This window comes from Artibeus jamaicensis, unplaced genomic scaffold, assembly GCF_021234435.1.
Source record: "Artibeus jamaicensis isolate MK-2021 breed Jamaican fruit bat unplaced genomic scaffold, CSHL_Jam_final scaffold_1689, whole genome shotgun sequence".
NCBI classification, from domain to species: Eukaryota; Metazoa; Chordata; class Mammalia; order Chiroptera; family Phyllostomidae; genus Artibeus; species Artibeus jamaicensis.
In genome coordinates, this window is record NW_026522029.1 from 8436184 (window position 1) to 8449081 (window position 12898).

The 12898-nt window shown below is 48.4% G+C and overlaps 1 protein-coding gene across 2 annotated transcripts in view; it reads right to left on the bottom strand.

Annotated features, from left to right (window-relative positions):
- Positions 1–12898, bottom strand: part of GPSM2 (G protein signaling modulator 2) — a 33503-nt gene that overhangs the window by 9685 nt on the left and 10920 nt on the right. For both annotated transcript variants that reach the window (XM_053655852.1, XM_053655851.1), the window contains 9 exons: positions 9516–9737; positions 8999–9134; positions 8106–8248; positions 7403–7526; positions 7180–7295; positions 5412–5567; positions 4411–4519; positions 3530–3659; positions 422–492 (listed from right to left, as the gene is read on the bottom strand). In XM_053655852.1, the coding sequence (XP_053511827.1) occupies positions 422–492; positions 3530–3659; positions 4411–4519; positions 5412–5567; positions 7180–7295; positions 7403–7526; positions 8106–8248; positions 8999–9134; positions 9516–9736 (1206 nt within the window). In that variant the 5' untranslated portion in view covers position 9737. The remainder of the gene's footprint in view (positions 1–421; positions 493–3529; positions 3660–4410; positions 4520–5411; positions 5568–7179; positions 7296–7402; positions 7527–8105; positions 8249–8998; positions 9135–9515; positions 9738–12898) is intronic.

Here is a 12898-nt window from a genome sequence, read left to right on the forward strand (position 1 = left end):
CTGCAGTGATGGGGAGTTCAGTGGTGGAGACGTGAAGTGCCCCGAGGCAACCACGTGTGCCGGGAGGAAACCAGTTCTCATTGCAAGCAAAACATTCTGTAGTTACGGTGACAGTGTTAACTATACTTACTGTGTTCTTTTCGCAGTGTGTACAATATCGAATCCGTGTTACACCTGAAACTAATGTAACCTCAATTTTAAAGATCTTACATGGGAGGGGCAAAACAGCACCAAATATTTATTTGAAAGCTTCAAATAAATCTTAGCAAGTATCCAAATCTGTAAAAAGGGTACCCACAAATGAGGATCAACTGTACCTTAAAAATAAGATGAATTATTTTGTAACTTTACAAACTATTTCACTAAAGTTTACTAAAAATATTGTAACAGTTCAAGAAACTAGAAAGTGAAAACCGCCAACCTTTTCCGGCGTCAGCTTCATCAGCTCCATGTTCTCCATGCTGTGCCGGCGGCCGGACTTGGGGCGCGCGCCTGCGTGAGAGCAGGTGACGAGAGTGAGGCGGGGAGGTTTGGGAGACGACATAACCTGTCACTGGACTTTGTGTTAACCGGTCCACGGGCATGCTGACTGACTTGGGAGAGGAAGGGGGAGAGGCCAACACCCCCTGGTTGCCTCCTGTACGCACCGCAACCAGGGACCGAACCCACCGCCTTTTGCTGCACAGATGACACTCCAGCCAACTAAGCAACCCCACCAGGGCTGTCAATGAACTTTAAAGTCTGTTACACAAACGCTCATGGAAAGAGGAAACATGCAAACGTGCTCTTTTAAGAGTAATAATTTTCCATACCAACTAAATGAAAATAGAACATACACTCAAATTCTTTGATGTAAGGAGGTTACATTTTGGTTGGAAACTAATTTAGATTACTAATATTACACTGTATTTAGAAAATCTGTTTCATAATAATTAGTTTTATACTATCTAGCTTCTTAAAAGGCCAAACAAACTGGAGAGTGGTAACAGATAAGTAAAAACTTAGGGAAAAGGCTTTAGGCCTTCAATTTTGAAATAAGAATCAAGATAACATCCCCAGTACTATACTATTACTTCAGAGTTACCTGTTCCCATTTTAAGATCTTATTAGATGAAAGATTTACTGCCAGTCAGGAACCGAACTAAAAAGTTACTCCAGCCCTGGCTGATGTGGCTCAGTGGACTGAGTGCTGGCCTGTGAACCAAAGGGTCCCCAGTTTGATTCCCAGTCGGGCCACATGTCTGTGTTGTGGGCCAGGTTCCCAGTAGGGGGCGCATGACAGCAACTACACATTGATGTTTCCCTCTCTCCCTTCCCCTCTAAAAATAAAATCTTTACAAAAAATTTTAAAAGTCACTTCAAAACTTACTTTAATACAATTACCATTAAATACTTAAAAACTTTCATATCCCTTCGATCTTTCAAAGACAAGCAGTACTTCAGAAGACATATCTATCACTAACACATTAACTCCCTCTTCCTTCCTCCAGCGCTTCGTTTACGTGTATGTGCCTAAGTGGCGAAGCACGTAACATCAGGTAAATGGTCTTGAGCTGGACGTGTCCTCTAACTCGTCTCCTTTGAGCAGCCTCACGTGCGTGAGAATCGTCGGAGTTGGTATGCATGGTTTAGCCCAGTTAATGTCCACTGCCTTTTAGGGTTAGGAGACTGCTTTCCTGCCCATTCCCCGGGGACGGATGTCGGGTGGCTTCCATTTCTGCACCGTCACAGCACCCCCTGGCCGATGTTCTAGGACTGCTAGTGTGTGTGAGCCAGCGTTCTCCTCGCCAGGACACAGGGCGTGTGACCAGGGCCGGGCTGCTGGGCCGTGAGGCTGCTCCGTCTTCAGCGTGACCAGAATGTTGCCGGGTGGCTCCGTGACACACACCGATTCCTCCTCCCCAAGGTTCCATCACCCGCGCTGCGCCAGCCCGGGACCGCCGGGCCTTTGACTTCCTCTCCACCACACAGGCTTTCGGCGTCCCTTCTCCGTGGTTCTCCCAGTTCAGAGATGCTGGGGATCTTTCCAGGAACTTGCGGGCTACTTGTTTCTTCTGTTCATCACTTCTGCCCATTTTGTGGTTGGGTCATTGGCTTAGTTCTGATTCACAGCTCTCACATGCTGAGGATACAAATCCTGTTTAATCACGAGTGTGGCGAATGTCCTCTGTTTGTGTTCTCTTTATGGTCCTTTCAGTCAAACGAAGTTCTTAGTTTCACTGTCAACCTTTTCTTTACGGTTTTGTTTCCTGTCCTGAGATGTTGTTCCCCGCCCTGGGACCAGAGAGAGGACAGCGTCCTGACAGCTCAACTCTGTACGCTGAAGCTTTGTCGTTAGACTTTACGGGAAATGCACGTTTGAGGCTTTTACCTTCCCAGTGAATTGAAGCGCTAACCATTGTGAACATCTTCATTTCTCTTTCTTCCTTTCGGGAGGGAGGGAGGGAGAGAGACAGGTACTGGTTACCTTCCTTATGCCCCCTGACCTCTGACTGAGCCCATGACACCCAACCAACGGAGGCAAACCGGCCAGGGACCGTCCTCATGTCTGACAAGACCTTTTGCCTTAAGAGTGCATTTTATCTGATGTTAATAAAGCTACATGAGCTTTCTTTTGATTAGTTTCTCCTAGTAAATGCCATATCTTTTTCTCTCCTTTTACTTTCAAGATTATGATAATCTTACATTTTAGATACTTCTCTTGTAGTTGGATATACTTTTTCTGGCCTGACACCTCTGCCCCTTACAGGGCACACCTGCATTTAACAGAGGAAAGGCTGTGTTTGGGTGTCCGGGCTGCGTTCTCCTTCACCGACTTTACTGGTGGGTTCCAGCGGTTTCCTACCGTTCAGCCCACGGCATCCTGGGCACTGCGTATGCAACGCTGGACCTGGTTTGCTGGTTCCTTGTTTGGAATCCTGCATCTGTGTGCCCGAGTGAAGGCTGGCTGACCATTCACCTCTCCTGTCCTGTTCTTGTCTAGTTTGGATGTTGAGGGTAGACGGTCCTCAGGAGGACTGAGGAAGTGTCCCCACTTCTCCGGTTACAGAACCTGGGGAAGCTGGTGGGACGTTTCTCGACCGCTGGTCTGCTCTGGCGGTTTCAGCCTTTGCGATGCCGCCTCCATCACTTCCACCAAGAGGCTTTTCTGTTTTTTCTTGATTTCGTTTTGATAACTTGTTTTTCTAGAAATTGTCCATTTCTCCTGGGTTTTCAAGTATCGTTTTTAGAAAATTATTCAGGATAATCTCTTATCCTTCTTTTAAAATCTCTGGCTGCAACTATATTATGTCTACTTCTCAAGATTATTATGAATAATCTTGCTGTAGATCTGTTAGTCTTCCTAAAGAACCAAATTGGGGTTTCTAAAGAAAGGGTCTCCTTCATCTTTGATTTCATTACTTTGTGTTAATAGAATGTTGGGCTTCCTGTGTTACATCCTCTCTGTGGAGGTGGTAAACATGAGGTGACTGATTAAAATGTAAAACCTAAGGATAAAGATGTTGAGTATTGAAGACCTGCTACTTACTGTGCATGCTGTTATCAATTTCGACGTTTTCAGACATCACCGAATTATTTGTGCTATAGCTCAGACCGAGAACCATCTGCAGGTCTGAGAGATTCAGCCGCGCCGTCAGCTCACCGCTTCTGTCCCCGACCTACAACCACAAACATTTCTATGTTAAAGTCAAAGAATCGTGAAGGCTCGTGGAAAATGTTGTGAACCTAAAACTGAATAAAAATAGTTACATTGGAGTTACGAGACTATGCATGAAATAGTTTCTTTACAGGAGAAAGAAAAGGGAAGTTTCTAAAATATGAATGGACAGCTAATTATATTCTATCAGCTCTTTAGTTCTCTGTTAGACGTCTCTTTATCTCCATGGTCTGGTAACGTGGTTCTTTTGTGACACATTAACTTGGCATTGTATGAATTAAACTTCCTCGGACTATTATTTCTACACTATGTTAATAATTAAATAATTAACATGTACTCATTAAGCCAGCACGTTATCCTGGGGACTTACACATGTATAATGTCTAATCCCTGTAATGATCTGCAAGGTCGATACTTCCATTTTACAGATGAGAGAAGTGAGGCTCAGAAAGGTTTACAAAGTGCAAATAGCGAGCAGGTGGCAGGACTGTTAACAGGAGCCAGTCCCTGACTCTGAGCTGAGTTTTCCTGCCACACAGGCTGCATGGCCATGAGGACGGGGGGTAGGGCAGAGGCCAGGGGTCTTCCCTTCTCCGGTGTCTGGCCTCACCTCGCACAGACCTGACGCCCAGAGAAAAATACCTAACAAACTCTTCGCTCGGCCGTCTGGGAGCAACCTGGGGAAGTCACGGGACAGTCCCCTGCTGACTGTGCGTCACGGTAGCACATACAGCAGTTTCTTAGCTTCCTACCTCTCTCGAAATCTCCAAGTGCTTTTCGGCAAAGTGCATGGCTTGGTCGTGGTTTCCTAGCGCTGTGTACGCGTTCCCCAAACTCCAGCATGCTCTTCCTTCACCGATCCTACGGGACGATCCAAGGACACACAGGCGTCTGAAGGAGCTCTCGGGGTCAAGGCCACCCAACATTACTTAAAGGTACAGATGATGCTCTGCATTTATTTGGTGTTAGATATAAAGAACCTACTAGGACAATACTAGAGACATTAGAACACCCAGATAATAGTGAATACTCAGAACAAGCATTAAAACACCCCCTGTGCACACACTGTGACCTAACGAAGTCTTGGGAACAGGCTGGGTACCCACTGCCTCTGCCGGCAGCCCCAAGGTGACCCCCAGCCGTGCCCGACCACCGCTGGTGGGGAGGGAGGACCTGCTCCCGCAGGCCATGCACGTACAGCTGTGGAGGGAAGGTCTTCTCTGTGCTGGGCTGAAGTCTAGTGTCCTAAAGCAAGCGACGCAGACGAACGGCCTGCACGTGTGTGTGCTCTTTCCACACAGGAAAAGGTGGAATTTGCCACCAACGGTGGAAGTCAGAGGACTCATGGAACTCAGGCCGTCTAGCCTCTCTTTCAAAAACGGGGAGCTGGACAAAGTGGACGCGCGTTCCTGCCGGCAGCCGGGGCGAGGAGCAGCTGTCCCCGTCACTCTGGGTCGCCTGTCACTCCCCCCGCCCCACACCATGCTGAGTGAGTCAGGGAACCTCTGGGGCGGTGGAGCCAGTGACCTGTGTCCCGATCTGGGTCCGAGGCTACACAGAGGCAGGCTGACCTCTAACACACACTGGCCCACAGATGAGGACACAGAGAGACTGTCAGTGACGCAGTGACACAGGAAATTCCCGGAAAAAGAAAAAGAGGATGCACAGAGACTTCATGAAAGAGCAGAACCCCAGGACCCAAACCGTGCCCCTGTGTGGCGCCTTCGCCGTGACACCAGGGGGCTCCACCTACCTGTCCTTCAGCTCCTGAGCGATGGCCAGGTGCTTCAGGTGGTAGTCGATGGCCTTCTCGTAGTCCTGCAGCAGAGTGTACGTGTTGCCGAGGCTGTAGCAGGACTGCGCCTCCACGGCTCTGTCTTTCAGCTGCCGGGCCAGCAGCAGCGTCTTCCTAGAGACGAAATTCATTCTGCCTGAGAATCCTTTCAGTTTGGGCTAGAATCATAAAATGACATCTCGCTCTTCCCCTAGCCTTTGGAGTAAGTCTCTTTCAGAGCCAACTACCCTGGGCTTCCTCCACTGCTTCCGGGCAAAAGCAAAAGATGCCTTTGGGACACTCCACGCAAACCCAGACGCCCATAACCGATTCGAGAGTCCTGTGAGCTTTCCGGAGAAAAGGAGTGAGGGCGCACGAGGTCACGTGCTCCTCGGGAGCATAGTGTCGTCAACAGGGAAGAGAACGTCCCGTCGTAGTGGCAGTGACTTAACATCAGAGAGACGCTGTTCATGTCGCTCTCTTTTTAATTATGCTGCCACCTTTACATGTCAAAATTTAAAATACTGAGTTAAAATTCATATTTGTAGTCACCGATTGAGGAACAATACTAAATACGACATTTAAACATTAACCAAATTCTGCCTAATGCATGTGGAACTGTCGGTGAGAAACTGAGCAGCAGTGTAGCAATGAAGAGCTGGACGTCCTGGGCCCACCTCGCATGGAGCTCTGTGGTCGGGGCGAGTTGCCAGCCTCTCTGGACACCAGGTCCCCGCACATGGGAGACGGGGCAGACACCTCCCAGGGCTGAGAATGAGTGACTCAGTACACACAGTGCTAAGGATGGCATTCTGCTAAAGCTCAGTACTGTTCATCATCAGTGCTTACACCTATAAATGCTTTTTTTTAAAAAAGATTTTATTTTTAGAGAGGGCGGAAGGAAGGGAAAGTAAGATGGAGCAAAATACTGATGCAAGAGAGAAACGTCAGTGGACTGCCTCTCACACGCCCCCACCGTGGACCGAACCCACAACCCAGGCGTGTGCTCTGGCCAGAAATTGAACTGGCGACCTTGTGGTCTGCAGGACGATGCCAACCCACTGAGCCACACCGTGAGGCCTCATAAATGCTTATGGATCCAATAACTTAAACGACTCTTTCCTCTGGCTTCTGCATGGGCCGCAAACCCCACTAGTCAGGTTGCCCTACAAGCACCTGAGACGCCCAGACCAGGCGCTAAGCTGAGGTGGTCTGAGCTCCGCTGCCCTGTGGCTCGGAGTCCAAGGAGGGACCAGAAGGACTGCCAGCGGGGGGGCGGGAGGATCCAAGACGGGTGGAGAGGCAGGGCTCACTGGGTGAGCTGAGGAATGCAGACGGGGGCACATTCTGGTTACCAGGCTTCTCATGGCCCCTCTTCGAGTTGGGTGGGAAAACATGTAAATGTACATACTACACATGCTAAACAAGAACTTAAAAGCCATTTTAAAGATGAAAAGTAATAAAAGTATAAAGGGGTCATACTGTGGCCACGAAACCTTAGGTACAGTGATATTTACAGAGCGCTGTGCCGGGTGCTAAGTGAGGGCTTATGTGTTCTTCCATTCAGTCCTCTCCACATCCCCAAAGCAGGGCACCGACACCTTCCTTTACAGGTGAGGACACCGAGGTTAGGAGCCCAAGGTCTGCTGCTCACGTGCAGCCAAGGGCAGGTCTGAAACCTGCCTGGGCCTTCCCGGGACCCCACAACAACTTGTTCTACAGTTATCTACAGAAATATCGGACTAACCTGTAGTATTCAGAGGCCATTTCAAATTCCCCGAGAAATATATACGCATTTCCAAGATTACTGTACGCTCTTCTCTCCGCTGCTTTATCCCCGAATTCTTTTGCAATAAGGAGACGCTGAAAGAGAAAATGTTGGTTAGATGCAGCTGTAATGAGTGACGAGCCACCTCCCCGCAGTGCAGGGCACGATGGGGACGGCGATGCCCCGGAGCCCGGCACAGTACCTGCTCGTGCGCTATGACCGCGTCCCGGAAGTTGCCGAGGAGGTAGTGCGTGTTTCCCAGGTTTCCAAAGGCGCGGCCCTGGGCGGCCCGGTCGCCCAGCGCCGTCACCAGCGAGAGGTTTTCCCTGGCAGGTGACAGAAAGGTTGTGAAAAGACGAGCTCAGGGGTGGGGGGCTTGTTGACTAGATTCACAAATCTAAGTCTTTTTCTCAGACACAGTTTTTAAATGAGCCCACAGCCACATTTTAAAGATGTGTCTGTGATGGAGGATGGCCATCAGAATGGGCTGGGGACACATTAATAAGCCGACCAGGAAGGTTCCTGTCCAGAGTCAAGGGCGGATTGATCTCGAAACCCCACGGGGGTAATTGGGACAACTGTAATTGAGCAACAAGAAAAAAAGAAAGGAAAGAAACCCCTAAAATAAGAAATTCTGTGAAATTCTCTTAGTAAGGGACTAACCTTCCCCCTAGCAGAGACCAACCAGTGATACTTCTTGTTTCTCCCACCAGGTGGCGCTGGTCTGCAGTTCCCATAAAACTCCCTGGGGGTTTCACAGCTAACTCTAGCAACAATTGGATGGCTTGTTTTTACTTGCTAGTCCATAATTTCTACACCTTTGCTAAACGTTAAAGTTTACTACAGGCTAAAGAACGTATGCCAACCCCCACACAGGAGCCAGGTGGCCGAGCCGCACTACTCACTCATAGAAGTCCACGGCGGCCTGCAGGGAGCTGCGGACTTCTTCCGGAAAGTCGCCTGTGTCCTGAGGGCCGGGCGCCCCGAAGCTCTTCCCTTTGGCGTGGTACACATTCCCCAGGTTGTAAAGTGCTCTCGCTTCCCCCACCTGGAGGAGGATGCGGAGAGCTTTCACTTCCACACTTCGCGGTCAGAGGCCAGGGACCCTAATGCCCGCGGCACACCTCTGTGCTGTCCTTCCCACTGCGGTCAAGGGGAAGACAGGCTTCCGCGGGCTGCCCAACCAGGACCAGACTGACGGTCACTTACAAAAGAAGGGCCTCTCATTATGGACTTTTTTCCTCTTTAAAAATGTCTGTGTTTCACTCTGGCTAGTGTGGCTCACTGGATTGAGTGCGGCCTGCAAACCAAAGGGTCACACTGGTTTGAGTCCCAGTCAGGGCACAGGCCTGGGTTGCAGGCCAGGTCCCCAGTAGAGGGAGTGCGAGAGGCAACCACACATTGATGTTTCTCTCCCTCTCTAAAAATAAATGAAATCTTTAAAAAATGTGTATGTTTCTTTTTCTTCTACTTTTCTATGAATTTTTTGGTATGAACTTTAAGATAAACTACTGGATGATTAAAGAGGATTAAAGCCCTGGCTGGCGTAGCTCAGTGGATTGAGCGCGGGCCTGCGAACCAGAGTATCGCGGTTCGATTCCCAGTCAGGGCACATGCCTGGGTTGCAGGCCAAGTTCCCGGCAGGGGACGCATGAGAGGCAACCACACATTGATATTTCTCTCCCACTCTTTCTCCTTCCCTTCCTCTCTCTCGAAAAATAAATAAAGAAAATATTTTTTTTTAAAAAAAGGATTAAAACACAAAGCAACTTCAATGAAAAAAATGTTTTCTTATTACCTTGTCATTAAGGTTTCTGGAAATATCTAAGTGTCGCTGACAACAAACTACGGCTTCGTCAAAATTCCCAAGAACTTTTAAGGTGTTGCCCAGGTTACCACTAGCTTTAGCTTCTCCCAACTGGTCTCCAATAGTTCTGGAAAAAAAAAAGAAGAAGAAAGTAAATTGTGTTGTATTAAAATAGAAAGTGGTCAGAGTAGTTTTCTCTAGAGAACAGTTAACATGCTTATAGTAAGAGAGACCCATTAGCCGTGAAACCTACTTTGGATAAAAATTTTAAACTTACATTTCTGTATTGAAATTTAATTACTTTTCATTCATTTGATTAACCTTCTAGGGTCATTTCAGTACTGTTCACTCATGTAATTAAACTCAGCCTGAAGAGTCATTTTAAAATGCAGTGCTACTTAATTAGAACTCAAGAAATGTATTTCGTTTGTTTTTAATTGAATACAAGTAGTTTGAAAGTGACAATACAGGGAGAAAGAACATTAAAAAGCCTGAGCTAATTAATTACCTTGCGAGAGTCAGGTCGTGATGGTGGTATTCCAGAGCTTTGGCATAATCGTGCAGGTAGAAGTACGCGTTGCCCAGCTGGCTGTAAATGGCGCTGAGCGTCTTCAGGTCCTCGGTCCCCACCTGAACTGCAGCCTCGAAGAACGACACGCCGGCGCGGCAGTCCCCCGACTTGCAGAGCCGCTCCCCTTCCAAGGCCAGTTCTAGGCAAGACGCTTCCATCCTGCAAGGTGACGCACAGCAGACGTTGTAACTGTACCGCAGAGTCTCCACGGGCAGGAGCACGACTTAAACGCGGTCCTGGCGCCCTCGTTCAGAACGGCTGCCTCCGTGACTAAAGTGCACACACGGCCGATGAAGCGGTGACCCGTTCTTTACAGCAGGTGTCCATCTGCCTGTTCAGGTGTCTCTCGGCCTCCAGTCTTTACACAGAAAAGCTGGTCTCTCTTTGTGGAGCCCATTTCAGTGGCCCCTTCCTACCAACAACCCACTTTACCAGTGAGAGAACCTGAAATAGTGTTTCCTGAGCTCACAGCCTTCCTGAGAGCTTGCAGAGACTGGGGCGCCCGAGAAAGGACCAGTCCTGCCATCCTGCTCTTCTCGGTCCAGGTGCCTGGGTCACCTCCCCACCTGTCCGTCAGCCCCTCCTCCCAGGTCGCTCTCATACAGTCACACACGACTCTCATTCGTTATTATCATCACCCGTGCCTTAGAAATAGAGAGGAAACATATCTTCATGTATTTACAAAGCACATGTCCACAAGAGAACTGTCGTGAAATTGTACATTAGAAAGCAAGGACTTAAAGATCTGCAGAAATTCCAATTCTCAGGCTGTCACCGAGAACTTTAAAAGCCAGAATTACGTTCCCGTCTACATGTCTGGGGAGAAAAGCACCGACCCTTCAGGTTCTGACCCTGCACATCGGCACACACTGTTCGCCGAGCTGCCGCCGTGTTTCTTCCGCGTGTCCGTGCCTCCCTCGTGTCTACACACCGCCTAGTCCAGGGCTGCCAGCCTCGCGGTTCCCTTCAAAGGGCCGAACTTAATGTTAGGACTGTGTAAACGCAACTGCTCCTTAACTAGGGGCAAGGAGCTCGGCGCTGCTGCCGGGCAGAAACAAGGTGGAGGGCCGGATTCGGCACTTAAAAATTCATCTGGCTTCGTATCTCTGCAACCGAGTTTGATGTAAGGCTTATGTTTATTTTCTAATGCACATGAGAAACCATGTAACTACTGAATAGAAAAGCACATGAACCCCTCACACACTGCCGGTGGTGGACCTGTCGCCCCTGGAGAATGCGGAGCAGCCCTCGGGGCCACCTCAGCAGCGTCAGCCGTGAGCGAACCAAGCAGAGCAGGAGCCGCCTGGGCGCCTGTAAAGTGCCCTCCCAGGGCGTGAGGTCTGCCCGTCGTGTTTTTTTCAAAGCCCCAGGTAATTTCCACGTACAAGCCAGGGGTGGGATCACTGCTTCAACAAGAAATGTCCAACTGAACATCCACTCGTCCAAAAATCATTCTAATAGCATGACACTTCTGCATTTCTAGTAGCAGGCCGATCAGCACGGCTCTTCAGGGCATTCAGGTTGCTTAGAGACAAAGCGGAATCGTAAAAATGGAACATCAGTCTGATGAAGCCACAGGAAATCTAAGAATAACAATCACAAAGGTTCAGAGCTGCCTGCTGGTTTACAATAGCAGCTTTATGTGATCTCTGGTAGGTAGTTTTTAACTTTTACATCCAAAATTTAAAAAAATAATCCAAGTGATTTAGGCAAAGGCTACCGTTTGTTCACAGTGGGGCAGCCCAGCACAAGTGAGCCTCTGGCCAACACCACTCTGCTTCCCTGTGGACCGGGTCAGGGTCAGGGTCAGGGTCAGGGGGAGGGTCTAAAGTGCATGGGAAAGTCAGTTAAATCAGAAATCTTAAAATGTTTCTGATATAATATCTCTAAAATAAAGTCTGCTTTCATTTTTCACAAGTGAAAACTGTCCTTTAGAACTCTATTTTTGAAAATGAAAGGATTCACAAAAGAAAATGATTGGATTATTTTTGATTAGACTATTTCACAGTACTATGTGAAAGTGTGGTTTTATTCAAGGGTTCTTTTGCTAGACGAGGTATTTTGACTAGTTGTCTTTATTTGTCTAAAAACCAAAACCAATGAACTTCTAAGAATTATCATAGGAAAAAAACTGAAACATATTTTTACATATAAAATACATTACTACTTCTACTAAAATTTTTAAAAATTTAAGCCTGATACCAACTACGTAAATACATATGGAGCGATTTCACTGGTAGGAAATACGTACATGACAAACATATGTGCACACAGACAATACATGGAAAAGGATGTTCACAGACAGCTGAAATGTCCCCCCTGGGGACACTGGCTTAAACAACTCCATGCCTTAGATCAATGACTGCCCGCCACATTCGCGGTGCCGGAGGGCGGGAGGGCCCGCCCACAAAGCGGCCCCACCAGCTCGGGACGGGGCGCTGACTGGGAGTCAGGGAGCAGGGACAGCGTGGCACTTGTTTGCTGCACCCGCGGGAAACAGAAGCGTCCTCAGATCAACGGCTTCGCCACAAAGACCTGGCCTTCTGGACATAAACGTGCACAGCACCGCCCTGACCGGTGCAGCTCCGTGGGTTGGAGCGTCATCCCGCAAACCTAAAGGCCACCAGTTTGATTCCCAGGCCAGGGCACACGCCTGGGCTGTGGGTTCAGTCCCCAGTCGGGGCGTGTGTGAGAGGCAGCCAGTAGGTGTCTCTCTCCTACATCGATGTTCCCTCTCTTTTCCCTCCATTCTCCTTTCTCTAAAAATATTTTTTAATAAATAAATGAATAAATAAGCAAACTTAGAAAACATACCAACACCATTCATCCAAACGGTGGAGCAGTTAAAATCTGGGTATCGGCTGAATGGTGTCGTATGAACTACAAATTTTTCAGAAGGTATTTACGTTAATTCCCACTAGAAACAGTGACAGCAGGCTGGCCCTACAACTGTCCTTGAAACCCAGGGGGTGGGGCTGCCCTGCGGAACTGCCCGCCTTAGAAAAGGGGCTTCAGTGACTAGAGCCTGGAACCAAGGCCCGGAGTCTCCAGTGTATGGTTAACTCTGAGATGCTATGGCTCTGGTGTATTTTAGCGGAAAGCAGTCAACATTCTGGCAAAACCTCCACCACCACGATCCAATATATCGAGTTGCAAAGCAGCCAAGGCAGGTTGGCTTATAAATAGTTTAGAAGATCATTAAATAGTAACAGAGAAAGAAATTTCATATCCTCCCTGTCCCCGTGAGAATAGAATTACGCCATTTGTTTACCAGTTGGGTTGAAAACAAACAGTACACGGGGAGTGGACGGCAGACGGAG